Genomic DNA, 15,206 nt, shown 5'->3' with positions numbered 1-15,206 from the left:
TAAATTAAAAGAAGTAATATTTCATCGAATTATGATTAAATCATAAAATTTTATGCATTTGACACACTATATCTTGTAAGAAAAAAAGAAGAAAGAAAATGACACAGCTATATTAGTCTAGCGTAGACATCAACTATGATATATAAATTATGTTTTTCATATGCGAAGTAGAAAAGTAGGAAAAGGAGAAAAGCGAAAAAACTGATATAATTGCCACGTCATTGAGATAAAAGAAAATTCATTCACGCATGGGATGGTTATAAAAGAAAAAGAGAAAAGTTTGGCTTTACTACAAAGGCAAAAAAGCATAGGGCCACCATTACGACGGCGTTGTGGACGCTGAAGCAACAATTAATCAATACAAAGCGTGACCTAAAGATAAACTGCATTAAAATCAAAAAACCCTGCCTTGCTATATATCTCTTCTCTCTTCTCCTTCTACTACAATTCTTTCTTCTCTCTCCAAACAAGCCTAGGCTTGCTTTCTCTCTCTACATATACATACATACACAGATATTACTCTGTGTGTATGTGTGTGGATATCAGATATGGCTGTGAATTCTTATGGGCCAATATACATGTTCAAAACAGAGACGTCAGGGTACACAGATATTGAGAAAAGACAGTTGTTCTTGAGAAGCTACCAATTCAGCAGGAAGAAAAGTCTGAGTGAGAGGATTAGAAGGTCTTTTACTAGGGTGAAAAGGGTTATGTGTGTAAGGCTCAGATCAGCAAGAAAGCTCAGAAAACTGGTTTGGCTGAAGCTAAAATATGGCATCTTTAACAGTAGAAGAAGAAGAAGAAGGTTTTTTCTTCGCCTTCACAACACAAGCAATCATAGTAGTGGCCTTTCTTGTCCATCTTCTTGTTTATGGTAGGACTTAAATTTTCTTATTTAATATATTAGAATATTCTTTTGGTTTATTTGGAAAATTGTAGTAGTAGTAACTAGTAAGAAAGAGAATGGGTTGTGCTAGCTACCAGAGACTTCTCTGTTTTCTTCAGTTTCTTGTTATGTATACACTATATTGTCTCATCAAGTCTTGTGAGAATATGATCGTAATTAATTTATCATATTTTTGTTAACTGTATGGCCAAACTTCTGTTTTTAATTCCTGGATTCTACTAGGAATTCAGATGATGGGGAACTGAGAAATTGGATTGGTAGTTTATTGGTTTATTTAATGTGAAGTACATAGATTTTATTCTAGTGAGCAAATGAAGTTCCATAGCAGTACAGAAATTGAGCCATAATATGATGTCATTTGGTCCCTATGAATATGATAGCAATAATTATAGCAAAAGAAATTCAGAATAAGTAGGTAAAGAATAACAAGTATCTTTAAGATCAATAGAGACTTGCATAGGGCTTGAGGCCACAAAAATAGATATCAATGATTTTTAATTCATATTTATGTTTGATATAAAAATATTTGGAAATATGAGAATTAATGGGAATGAAGAGCAATAAGCTTACTGTATGTCAATACATGCATAAGGTAGGTATGTTGGTCAAAAGTAAATTTTTGTTTATTTCTGGTAACTGTCGGTTAGTTAAAAGAGAAATGACGATACATTTGTTTACTCTGATTATGCATTTATTGTAAACTGCAATTCCCGTATATTAAATGACGGAGTATTAAACATGAAAGGGATTTCATTATACAGATATATTAAAGACATAATTAGCTGTAAAAGCTGAAGAATCAAGAAAGATTAATTCCAATTGTTAGTATAATATGGCAAGTCAGCATTTAATTAAGTAGTCTTGGGAGGTTGCACACAAAGGCGGACCCATGTGTATGGTTGAGGGGTCACCAGACCCCGTAAACTTTGGATGAAATCCTGTATATATATACGTATATATCTTGAAGATGGTTAATTTAAGCAGTTGGCATCCTGAACATTAAAAGCCTTCAGGGATCATTGGTTGAGCAGAATGTGCCACCGTCGTGTAAAAATTCTGGGTCTGCCTCTGATTGCACATGCAATTTAGTTTTTCTAAAAGCTTGTTTAATTTTATATGAAGTGGGGAAAAGCCAAAGGAGACAGACTCGTGACCCAAACACTTCTTTTCTGGGAAAATACATTTTAACAAAGCCAATTAGAGGGGTAATTAAAGAAGAAAGTAAAACAAGAATAAGATGCAATGCACACTTGAATAGAACTTACTCAGGAAGATAAGACCCAAATTAAAAGCATTGGATTTATGGGAAGTCTGAATATATATACTTTGAAAGAGGAAGGTGGGAAAAACGAGTAGCTGGAAAAGCGTGAGCAGTGACTTTTACTTTAGAAATCCTCAGATAAGCCTTGGCGGTGTAGCAGTTAAAGTTGAATGCCTAAGGCATGCAATAGCTTTTGCTGATTTCTTTGCTACTCGATTGAGGAAAAAGACCTGCGTTCTTTAATTCTTTTTTTCTTTTTGGGTCCCAAAGGAACTTATATATATTATGCATTACGTAATATTACAGGGAAAATTGTGTCCAGTTGGCACTGTGTTGCAAAAAGAGTGTTGAGCATTGTGGCCAGTTGGTACTGTGTTACAAAAAGATCCGTGGGGAAAATTACAATCATTGGAAGAGGGTGGATCAAGTTGTGATGTTGTAGCTGATCTGCGCAAGTGTGGTGTTCCATGCTGGTCTGCTAGCAAATCTTGTAAAACAAAAGGTGGTGGTTGCCTTATGATAGTAGGAGGAGCACCATTATCCAAAGTTGCTCCATGTTTAGCCAGTTTATCTGCTACCCGATTTTTCTCCGTGTATGTATGTATCACTTGAGGCCTACCTAGTTGGCGTAAAAGATACCTATATTCATGGAGTATCGATGAGTATTGTAGACTGTAAGTAGAGAGATTACCTCAGTCGAGTCAACTTTGGACATTTGTATTGTATACGTAATAAATTAAATGCCACTTTAATTCTTAAAATATATTATTACCAAGTCACTTGAATAATTCGTATTTTCTTAGGCTATATACGTTCTTTTTTGGTTTGTTGATTTTTTTATATTAAAAAAGTAATTTAATGTTAGCAATTTGCTTTAATAGTAACAAAACATCATGGCATGTGAAGACCACTAGTTTGGAAGTTTTTTTCTTTCTTAAAGTTTGCAGCTTCACACATCATCATATAATATAAATTAATCGACTTTAGTATAAATAAATTAAGTTTCATTATTGTTTGTAGGGACAGAGTTACAAATCTGCTTACTATTTAGGCATAACTTAATACCCTCGCTCAAATTATGCATTTGCATTAAAAGATCCACCTAATATTATAAATAATTTATAAAAGAACACAATAAGCTAATTTCTCTTGAAGTCATAATCACAAAGTTCATTTATGTCCAACAAGTAACAAAGTTTGAAGGACAAAAGATAATAAGGAGAGAGGTGGTGTCATCTCTTGATATGATATCTGGCTTATTTCTCTCCTTCAAGTGTGTAAGTGCGAAACTGGTGGTTAGACTATCTATTTTGCTTGGTTTGACCTAGCTCACATTTTTACGAGATTTAATCTCATAAGTAACTTTTATCTCAAATTGTTTTAGTGATCCTATGAAATTGTAACGAGTATTTTACTCTTTTATATTTTTCTATCTTCTCCGCCCTACGGACCAGTTAACTTTGCTCCCCAGGCCACCTCATATTTCTATCAGCCCATCCGGAGAGTTTTTGCCGCTCCAGCATGTTCCTCGATTTTCTTTATAATTTTTAGTTATGCCTTTTTTTTAAGTTACTTGTGTCAACTTGATTTGGTTGAGACGTAGTTATCATTATAATATTATTATTATTATTATTTACTATATGTGTATGGGGTAAAATTGGTTAGCGACAATTGGACGAATACCGAAATGACATGTGCAACTAAAGACAGGTAAGATGTGAGTTAACAAATAGCTGGCGCCGGACAAACATGTGACCGGTGCTGAGCGAATCCCGAAGGCATCGAATCCGAGATAAATATTTGAAAGCAAGACGTCGGTTGGAAAAGACAACAATCAATGAGCAGTCGTTACAAGGGATCTCTGTTTTATGATCAACCGTTACACAACCATCAATGGCGATTTTATTCTCATTCAAGAGGAGCTTGATTTGGGGATCTTGTCTCCTTAAATAGAGCTATAAATAAGAGAATTAGTATCCATTGCAGGACACAAAAACATTATGTATACAAAAGCTAAAATCAGCTCGCATTCTATAAGACTGCTCTTTTACTTTGCTCTTAATATTGTTCTTGTTTCTGCTACTGGAGAAGCTAAATTCATAGTCAAGCTTGTATTTCCTTTAAGTTTATTTTATAATCTTATTTCTGTTCTTATTTATTTAATATTTTTGGTCAAATTAATTCAGGTGTCTATAAACCACGTTATAAAATTTAACTGTACTGTTTTACGAGTAAATAGTTTGACGCCCACCTTGGGGCATAGATAATTGTGTAATTGCTTTGATCCATTCATTTGTTATTAACTAATTTTGCTTCGTCTCTTGGCAAAAGAAAAATCAGATATGGGAGCTAACGATGTCAACAATTCCTATAATGTTGGAGCACACAACGAACGTGGGGATGTGTTCCAAAGTGATGATTCAACTAGCGAAACCCGCAATAAAAGAGATGAAAAAACTCTGGTTCGCAAAGGTCAAAATCCTCGGCATGTGAGGAGTCCAACTCCTGATAGTGCGAATAACGAACACGTTGTTGCACCCATCAAGATTTTGAGAGAGCAACAAAGGCCGATTATGAATCACCTCTCAAGACAAGACCAAGTGATGATAGAATTGAAGCATGCACTATCGATTGCTTCCAATAATTATAATGGAGGAGCTCGGGTACGTCCTAGTGTCCTGCAAATCAAACAGTTCAAAGAACCGGTAACGACGCTACAAGGGAGGAATTCGATTTTAACGAGGTAGGAGGTACCGGTAGTGGATCTGGGAATAACAACAATGCAAACGACCCTTTCAAAACCGAGTTCATGAGATTTATAAGGGAAATGAATGAGCCCATGGACCAAAAATGCTAAAGAATTCCACGCTTGGATGGATCAGATACCGAGAGCGCCACCAGTGTTAAAGGAACCAGATTCCAAGAAGTATAAGCAGTTGCCGTTCAAGCCAAGTGCGGCCCCAAAGTTGATTCCGAAAAGGATTAAGATGCCGGATATTCCGAAGTATGATGGGACTTCAGATCCATAGGAACATATCACGACCTACACTACGTCTGTAAAGGGAAATAATTTGGTCCAGCACGAGATCGAATCGGTATTGTAAAAGAAATTTGGTGAAAACCTAACGAAGGGTTTTAACTTGGTATTCTCTTTTACCTGAGCATTCCATTGATTCTTTTGAAACGCTTGCAGATTCTTTTACTAAAGCTCATGCTGCAGCAAGAAAGATAGATATATTCAGAATAGTCCAAGGCGAACCGAACTACTATGAGAGATCGTAATTCGGATTTAGAAACAAAGGATGTTGTTGCTAGCAGTATCGGATGAGTGGAAAGCGGAAGCATTTTTACAAAGGGCTCAACCAGTTGAGCTTCGATTCCTCTAGGAAACTGAAGGAAAGCTTGTTAGAATTTCAGGCAACCACGTGGGCAGATGTCCACAATGGCTACGAGTCAAAGATTAGAATAGAAGATGGTCAACTAGGTTCCTCAGTGTTTTCCAAAGGACGAAATCGAGATCGGAATTAGGAAAGGTTTAAAGCTGATGTTGATGCAGATCAAAGATTATCTAGAGGTCATTTTTAGCTTTACGAAAGGCCGATGAGCGAGGAAATAAAGGTTTTCAGTTATCATATAGGTTTATTCTGATAGAAGAACGGATCGTGGTCGATGTAGCAGAACTTTGCAAGAGAAAGAAGCATCGAGGTCCCGAGATTCAACGTATCCCCGATTATCCGACTACAACTTTAACATCAGCCTGGTAGAGCTGGTGTCGGTTATGAGGAACATAAAAGAGTCTAGGTTCCCTAAACTAATTCGATTAGATCCTAGCTAAAGGGATCCTAATCTATGGTGTGAGTTCCATGGAACATATTGTCACAAAACTGGGGACTGCCGACACCTTCATGAAGAGGTGGAAACATTATTGAAGAATGGCCACCTCAGAGATGTTTTAAGTGTCCGGGCCAAGAATAACTATGGGAAAAGGCGAGATGTTGCAGAACTATCAAAATCGGCTGCTGGGTCACCTGGCATGACGATTAACATGATTTTTTTGGCGACAAATTAAATGGAGTGACATTTTCAGTAGCAAAGAAGACGACGATATCAATAACACATGGCAAGAGGGCTCGTGAAGTTTCAGAAGATGATATCACCTTTACGGAGGAAGATGATGATGGACTTATTCTACCTCACAACGATGCTCTGGTAATATCTCTTAATATTTTAGATTTTAAAATTAAACGTGTGTTGGTTGATCCAGGAAGTTCTGCCAATATCGTAATAATGGAAAGTTTTGGAGCAAGCAAAATTAACCGGAAAAATAGTTCCGGCAACAAAGCTTCTGGCTGGGTTCAACTTAACGAGTGTAACGACCCGGGGAGATATCTTACTGCCAACACATGCCGAAGGCGTAATGAAGTTCACCCTGTTTGAAGTAGTAGACGGTGACATGGGATATAATGTGATCCTTGGAATGCCACGGATACATGAAATGAAGGATGTAGATCTTGTTACTCATTAATGTTTTGAATTTTAACTAAGTCCCATTCTCCAGGAGGGTCCTAAGAATTTACGGTCGAACCTGTCCGGTACATGCTTTCCCCACGGAGGATTCCTCGGAATAGACGAAATTTCCTGCCCCTGTTTTAATCAAAGAAAACTTTATCAGTTTGAAAGATGTGGTGGTTAGTTTGTGGCATTCTTGCTGAAGGTGGCCTTTCCATTGCCGTGCTTTTCTCTGACTGGCTGCTTTAAACTGGCCAAGAATTGTTTGACTTTCTGACTGAATCTCAACCGTAGGACCCTGAGTGACCTAAGTGCACTACACCCAACCCGTTGTTTTACATTTTTGACCTTTCTACCTTTGTATCTCCCACAAGATTACCGAACCATTCGACCAATAGAGCTTTCACTGACACCTTATTTCCCACTTTACATCATGCTATCTCTGGTATGTTTTGGCCGCACTTTGCTTTGTGTAATTTGGAAGTTGGTAGTAAGCTTTGAAATCCTTTCACACTTGCTTAAACAAGGCTGATATTGGAAAAACCTTAGAGAAATAAACCCAAAAGAAATGAAATGCAATGACTTCGAGAGTTAGGAATAAAAAAGAAAATCCAAAACTGGATGACTGTTTGAGGGAGAAAAGGAAAAGTAACTTATCTGAGTGGAGCATCTGGTACCAATGATCATGACATGCATTTCGGACTAATCAGCCCAGCCTATTCAACCAATTAGCTTTCAGTTATCATACTTTATGCCCCGGGATTTCCATAACCCAATCTCTTCGCCAAGTCACTGACCTTGTTCGGCTTGCAGTGCCCTGAAGGGTTTTCACCAACAAACCTCTCTCATTTTTTCATCCCTCAGCTCACTGTCGCCTTACGGTGCCTGTGAAGGTTTTCACCAATAAGACTCTCTCATTTTTAATTTCTCTCAGCTTTCAATCGCCTTACGGTGCCCGTGACGGTTTTCACCAATAAGACTCTCTCATTTTTCATTTTTCCTGCTTAGACCGGAGTGTTGCCCCTGACGCGGATCGCACCTCTACTTGCTCGACTTGGCATCTCTCGAAGACTGATCGTAAGGTCTTTCTTTGGACCGTAATGTAGGCTTTTGGATAGGGTTAGAAAGAAAGGGTATCACCAAGGCTCAAAACAGCTTGAATGAGTTCAAAATTACAACTTTGGAATCAGATCTCTTACAACAACCACAACTTTCTGCCCCAGTTTTTTTGCTTGGGGACTTTTGAATTTTTATTTGGATGGGACCGAACCGTGAGGCTGCCTACGTATCCTTAAAAAGAATCAGGTCGAACGTAGTTCATGACATATGAGTTGCTTTGTTTTTCTTTGTACTTTCTTCTTCTTTTCTTTCTCTCTCTCTTTCTTTCTTTTTCTTCTCTCTCTTTTTTTTTCATTCATCATTTTTCATTATTCTCCTTTCTCTCTTCGCTCTTCTTCTCTTTTCATTTTCTCTCTCTCTCTTTAACTTCTGTCCCTGTGTTTCTGATCTTTGCTACTGATTCCAAAAGAGAGGTATGAAAGAAAGCAAATAAGGCTCAAAGGGGTAACAATGGATAAAGTGTTTAGATAGCAGAATAAAATGCCTTCGTCATTTCAACCTTCAAAACATGCCAAGTACAAATGAACACAATTTAAACCAAATACATAATATCTTTTGACCGCATTAGAATTGATAGCCGTGTCTATACACTTGCCTTCTATATCTGTTAAATACAAAGCACCATTGGAAAACACTCTCGTTACCACGAACGGCCCCTACCAATTTGGGGCAAACTTTCCTTTTGCTTCCGCCTGATGTGGGAGGATGTGTTTCAATACCAACTGACCCACTTCAAATTTCCGGGGACGCACCTTCTTGTTGTATGCTCTGGCCATTCTCTTTTGATACAACTGGCCATGACATACTGCTGCCAATCTTTTCTCATCAATCAGAATTAATTGCTCCAACCGAGTTTTGACCCACTCATCATCATCAATCTCTGCTTCAGCAACAATTCGAATGGATAGAATCTCAACCTCCGCAAGTATCACTGCTTCAGTACCATACACCAACAAATAAGGGGTTGCACCTACTGAAGTGCGAACAGTAGTGCGATAACCCAGCAACGCAAAAGGCAACTTTTCACGCCATTGCCTAGAACCTTGCACCATCTTTCGAAGTATCTTCTTTATGTTCTTGTTGGCTGCCTCAACCGCTCCGTTTGCCTTGGGACGAGACGGAGTGGAATTTTGGTGCATAATCTTGAATTGCTGACATACTTCCTTCATCAAATGACTGTTAAGATTTGCGCCATTGTCCGTGATGATTACCTTTGGGATTCCGAACCGACAAATGATGTTTGAATGAACAAAGTCAACCACTGCTTTCTTGGTCATAGATTTGAAAGTCATAGCCTCAACCCACTTAGTGAAAAAATCGATGGCCACCAGAATGAACCTGTGCCCATTGGATGTTGCTGGCTCGATTGGTCCGATGACATCCATGCCCCAAGCAACAAAGGGCCAAGGTGCAGACATTGTGTGTAGTTCAGATGGGGGAGAATGGATCAAATCACCGTGCACCTGGCATTGATGACACTTCCGCACAAAGCTGATACAATCTCGCTCCATGGTAAGCCAATAATAGCCTGCTCGAAGAATTTTCTTTGCCAAAACATAGCCACTCATATGGGGCCCGCAAACTCCTGAATGTAATTCAGTCATGATGATCGTGGCTTGCTTAGCATCTATGCATCTCAACAATCCGAGATCTGGAGTTCTTTTGTACAAAACTCCTCCGCTTAAGAAGAATCCACTTGCCAATCGTCGAATTGTTCTCTTTTGATCACCTGTGGCTTGCACCGGATATACCCCCATCCTGATGTAATCCTTGATATCATGGAACCACGGCTCACCATCGAGTTCTTCTTCCACTATGTTACAGTAAGCATGCTGATCACGGACCTGAATATGCAAAGGGTCGATATAAGCCTTATCTGGATGATGTAACATTGACGCCAAAGTAGCCAAGGCACCAGCAACCTCATTATGGATCCTAGGGATATGCCTGAATTCCACTGATCTGAACCGTTGACAAAGATCCTACAGACATTGTCGATATGGTATGAGCTTCAAATCTCGAGTCTCCATTCTCCCTGAATCTGGTGCACTAACAGATCTGAATCTCCCAAAACCAGCACTTCCTAGACTCCCATGTCCACAGCTAATCTTAAACCTAAAATGCATGCTTCGTACTCAGCCATGTTGTTGGTACAATAGAAACGAAGTTGAGCTGTGACAGGGTAGTGATGCCCTGTTTCAGAAATAAGCACAGCCCCTATCCCGACGCCTTTCATGTTAGCGGCTCCATTAAAGAAAAGTTTCCAACCTGCTCCACCTCGTCAATATGCATCACCTCTTGATCGGGAAAATAAGTTCTCAATGGTTCATACTCTTCATCGACCGGGTTCTCGGCCAAATGATCAGCTAATGCTTGGGCTTTCATCGCAGTCTGAGTCACATAGACGATGTCAAATTCTGTGAGCAAAATCTGCCACTTTGCGAGTCTTCCTGTGGGCATAGGCTTCTGAAAGATATACTTCAAAGGATCCAAGCGAGAAATGAGGTAAGTAGTATAGGATGACAAATAGTGCTTCAACTTCTGTGCCACCCAAGTCAGGGCGCAACGTGTCCTCTCCAGGGGGGTATACTTAACCTCATAGGATGTGAACTTCTTGCTGAGATAATAGATGGCCTGCTCTTTCCTGCCAGTGATGTCATGTTGACCCAACACGCAGCCAAATGAATTATCCAGGACTGTCAGATAAAGAATCAACGGTCTACCTGGTTCCGGCGGTACCAACACAGGTGGGTTTGATAAATACTCCTTGATCTTATCGAATGCTTCTTAGAACTCATTGGTCCATTTGACCGCAGCATCCTTCTTTAGCAACTTGAAGATGGGCTCACAGGTTGTCATCAGTTGATCAATAAACCTGCTGATGTAGTTCAACCTCCCTAAAAGACTCATCACCTCAGTCTTGTTCTTTGGCGGTGGTAATTCCTGAATAGCCTTGATTTTTGACGGGTCCAGCTCGATGCCCCGCCGACTGATTATGAAGCCTAACAACTTGCTCGACGGAACACCGAATGCACACTTTGCAGGGTTGAGCTTAAGATTTTACCTGCGGAGCCTCTGGAAAAATTTTCTCAGGTCCCTGACGTGGTCAGACTGTTTCCTGGACTTTATGATTACATCATCCACGTAGACCTCAATCTCCTTGTGTATCATGTTGTGGAATATGGTGGTCATTGCCCTCATGTAAGTTGCCCCAGCGTTTTTCAAGCCGAACGGTATGACCCGGTAGCAATATGTTCTCCATGGCGTGATAAATGCCGTCTTCTCTGCATCTTCCTCATCCATTAAGATCTGATGATACCCCGCATAGCAATCCACAAAAGACCCAATCTCGTGCTTGGCACAATTATCGATTAAAATGTGGATATTTGGCAACGGAAAGTTATCCTTCGAACTTGCCTTGTTGACGTCACGGTAATCAACACATACTCTAGTCTTTCCATCTTTCTTTGGCACATGCACAACATTAGCTAACCACGTGGGATACCGTGTGACCCGAATGACCTTCGCATCAAGATGCTTTGTGACTTCTTCTTTGATTTTCACACTCATGTCGGTCTTAAACTTCCTTAATTTCTGCTTGATGGGAGGGAATGCCGGGTCAGTGGACAATTTGTGAACCACCAAGTCAGTACTTAGACCCGGCATGTCGTCATATGACCATGCAAAAATATCCTTATATTCCAACAGTGTTTTGATTATTTCTTCCTTGATTTGTGGCTCCAAGTGCACGTTTATCTTGGGTTCCCTGATATTATCTGGATCCCCTAAATTGATTGCCTCAGTTTCATTCAAGTTAGGCTTGGGTTTCTCTTCAAAGTGACTTAGCTCTTTACTAATTTCTTCAAATGCTTCATCTTCATCATATTCTATTTTATCATCACACTCTATTTCTTGGATTATTATTTCAGAGTTAGATTGACTTTTAAGACTCAGCTGAAGATTCCTCATGCATGTCATGTCATTGAAACCAGCATAAAAAGAACTGTACAAAGAAGAAAAGAAAACAAAAATAAGAACTATCAGGAATGGTGGAAAAGCGAAAAATAAAAAATTGGGATCACAACCCTGGAATGACCCAGATAAACAGGAAAACAAAACAAACTACCAAGACTCCTTCCGAGTAGGGAGAGGAGTAGCCTTCCAATTGTTAAGCTTTACATTCGGCCCGACGAACTGCACGTCTGCTTTGCTAGAACCTTCTCCAACTTCTACCATGTTCACATCGTCAAACAACCTCTAGAACCTTTCAATTAACTCTTCATCAATGTCAACCGTAGAACCTGGAACTATTGTCACTGGGCGTTTCCCGGCACCGAGCTTGACAAATGACCTGGAGAGGCGCGGGATAGGCTTCGGAAGTACCCACGCCTTCTATTTCAACCTTCTGGCCCTTTTCGCATCTGCCGCTGTAGGTTTGAATCCAAGACCGAACGTACCCAAATTTTCAGGGAGGGACACCGGCTATATGATACCCTGCAGAGATGCACCTGTTGATACCCAATTTTTCCCTATGTATTTTCATACTCAAAAATACTTTCAAAATAGCATGTGTATGCATATATAAGCATGCCCAAGAGTTTTGGTATTTTTCCCTAATTTTTCTAAGATTTTTAAAATTAATTTATTGTCTATTTTAGCAGTACAAATCCCATAATTATTCTCAAAATTATTATTTTTTGTGAATAATTTATTTCCATCCTCATATTTACACCAAAATATAATAAAGGTGATTTTTCATATTTTTTACAAATTTACTTGAGATTTTAAACTAAAATTGCATAAAATTGCAATTATAGCCTATATTACGACTAATAGCAATTTACAATTATAAAATTATTCCCAGTATTTTTAGATTAATTTTTATATATTATTAATTAGTTCAATGCTTTTAATTTGTTTTGAAAATAATATTAACTATTTTTATATAAATTAAAGGGGAGAAATTGGTTATTTAATACATAGCCATTTCCAATTGCAATTGTAGCCTCAATTTAACCCCCCAATTCCACTCCTAACCAAACGACCCAATTTCAAATGCCAACCCAAACCCACAACCCGTTTTCAGACCCACCCGGTTCCTCTTTTAATCTTGACCGTTGATCATTTTGATCAACGGCCATGATCCGTTCTTTCCTTTTTAATTTCCGTACCCCCCAACCCTAATCTATTCTATCAGATACGCCGCCTTTGAAATCTCATCTCTCAAACTCTCTCTATCCCTCTCCGGAACCCTAACCCTATTCCACCTGCTTCCGTCCTACTTCCACCGGAATCCATGGCACTCCTGGCCATGGATGGCCTGTGCTCCCTCTCCCTGACCACTGAACTTGAGTTACTCGAAGATTGGAGGCCTGACCTCCATGGCTTCCTATTAGATCTGTCTCAGATCTGCAAGATCTATGGCCTCTCCGGCCATCTTCCGGCGTGTTCAAGGCAATATGAGTCTCTTCGACTCAGGATCCGACTTTCCTCAAGACCATCTCATTCTAGGGTCTTTTCTGCCATTTTTAAGCCTTCTAAGGTTCTACACTTGCTTATTTTTCTTAGATTTGTACAATGTTTGGTCTTTACTTGACGTTTTAAGGCTTTTCCCCAAATTTCCGTTTAAGATTATTCAAATTCGATTTTTAGGGTTTTTGGAAAAAGTTTTCTTTAAAGATTTTATGACTTTTTGTTCTCTCTTTATGTGTGTTTTATACCTGTATGTTTATTTCTTATTGTGCTCGAGTTTATTCTCTTATTTCTCTTCTGATTATGTAAGACCTTTTGCTGTTCTTTGTTCACATGTTTACTTAGGTTGTTGTTCTGCACTCTTTGCTATATGTGTTTAAGCTCATGCTCTTTGATTTTTGTTTCACGTTACTGAGTTGTGTTGGTATTCCTGCTAAATACTGTCTTCTGAGATGTGTTTAAATTCCATGTTTTTCTCAAGCATGCCTTTGAATCAATGTGTTTGCTATCACGTATGTTTGCCTCTCTCAATGATTTCTCACGTCTGATTCTACTTGAAACCCTAAAATTTGGGGGCTTTTCTTTGGGTAGATAGCACTAGGGTTTCACTTCGGAACCCTAGGTTTCCAGACTCACTGCGAGCCTGGAATCGAACTCGAAATCCTACTTGCCTGTGACTCTAAATTTTTTTTTTTCATTGTTAAGCTTTTCTTTTGTTTGAACTGTATGCTTTATATATGAGAAAAAAAAACTTTCCTTTAAAAAAGATTTCACCCAGGATTGATTTTGAAATCCCTTTAATCATGCTAGTGATTCAGCACTGATTTCTTTCGATTGAACCCCTCTTTTACTCTACTGGCTATTTATTTTGATTCTTTTGGGTAAAAATCCTAGGCTTGTGATGTCTTCCTTAAATACTTGGTCTTTTGTATCTCTCCTGTGATTCTGTACCAACGTTTGAATTATTCTTTTCTTAATTACCTGAAGTTCTTTGTGATCCGAGATCCTTTTACTAATTTACAAACTGATACCTTATTTTTAACAATACTATTCCATCTTTCCTTAATTACCAACTATGTACTTGACCCTATTTGTGCACTACATGGTTTTCTTACCTTAAGATTTTTTTTCCTTAGCCGTTTGACCTAGACCCCCTAATTAAAGGAGTCTAGTTGTCTTAATTGATGCTGATTGATTAGTTTCTATGTTTGTGCACCCTTTGCCTACCTCACTTGTTTTCAAAAACTTTATAAGGACCTGGTCCTCCCTCTTTCTGAGACACGAAAAATGAAAAAGACAAAAAATAAAAAAGAAAATTCTCTGGTAATCAGAAATACTGAAAATACATCACTCATACATTGAACTCACTTTTCGAGCAACACGTCTTTCTAATCCTGCTTTACTTGAGATCTTTTGGAACTGCTCTTTTCTAATCCTGCTTTACTTTATTGCTTATATGCTGTAATTTGTGCTTCATATCTTGTTTCTTTGCTTCTATTTCCGTTATGAATCCTTTACCCCTACTTCTTTTTTTAATGTGCTGAGTTAAGCTCTTGGCCTGACAGTACCCTAATTACTGTCCAGGCCTTCGCTTGATCCACAGTGGATCCAAACTCTTAATATTTGACTGGTAGGCTGGTCAGGAGTGCGCCAGCATCCCAATTGCTGGGCATGACCACCAGTCTACCCTATTTCTCCCTGATCCCCTTTCCCCTTATGCACGTACACCTATTCCTAGAATCTTAAGTCCTGCCCCTCTCTTATGAGCCTTGCTTTGGGACCCTGAGTTCCCTCTGAACTTGGACATCTGAGAGCTGGCCTTTCCACACTGCACTATGTTCTTGATTCTGAATGTTTTAGGGTGTAAGCATTGCCCGGAGTTCCTATGAGACTCTTGGGAACTTTGACACACTCCAAATATGAGAAAGTCTTTTGGAA

At 39.0% G+C, this 15,206-nt stretch overlaps 1 protein-coding gene across 1 annotated transcript; it reads left to right on the top strand.

The window, feature by feature from the left end:
- Window positions 1-319: 319 nt before the first annotated feature.
- LOC109217541 lies at window positions 320-2,925 on the top strand. Its single transcript, XM_019381802.1, has 2 exons — window positions 320-874; window positions 2,475-2,925. The coding sequence occupies exons 1-2, from the start codon at window positions 549-551 to the stop codon at window positions 2,608-2,610; spliced, it is 462 nt and encodes a 153-aa protein (XP_019237347.1). The 5' UTR covers window positions 320-548; the 3' UTR covers window positions 2,611-2,925.
- The last annotated feature ends 12,281 nt before the right edge of the window (window positions 2,926-15,206 follow it).

Source organism: Nicotiana attenuata, unplaced genomic scaffold, assembly GCF_001879085.1.
Source record: "Nicotiana attenuata strain UT unplaced genomic scaffold, NIATTr2, whole genome shotgun sequence".
In the NCBI taxonomy this organism is placed as follows: domain Eukaryota; kingdom Viridiplantae; phylum Streptophyta; class Magnoliopsida; order Solanales; family Solanaceae; genus Nicotiana; species Nicotiana attenuata.
Note: the sequence above shows the minus strand (reverse complement) of the source record. Positions and strands in the feature narration are given on the sequence as shown.

Coding starts and splice junctions, on each gene's coding strand:
- LOC109217541 (XM_019381802.1), top strand. CDS start 549: ATGGCTGTGAATTCTTATGGGCCAATATACATGTTCAAAACAGAGACG. Junction 875..2,474: donor TGTCCATCTTCTTGTTTATG/GTAGGACTTAAA, acceptor GTAATATTACAG/GGAAAATTGTGTCCAGTTGG.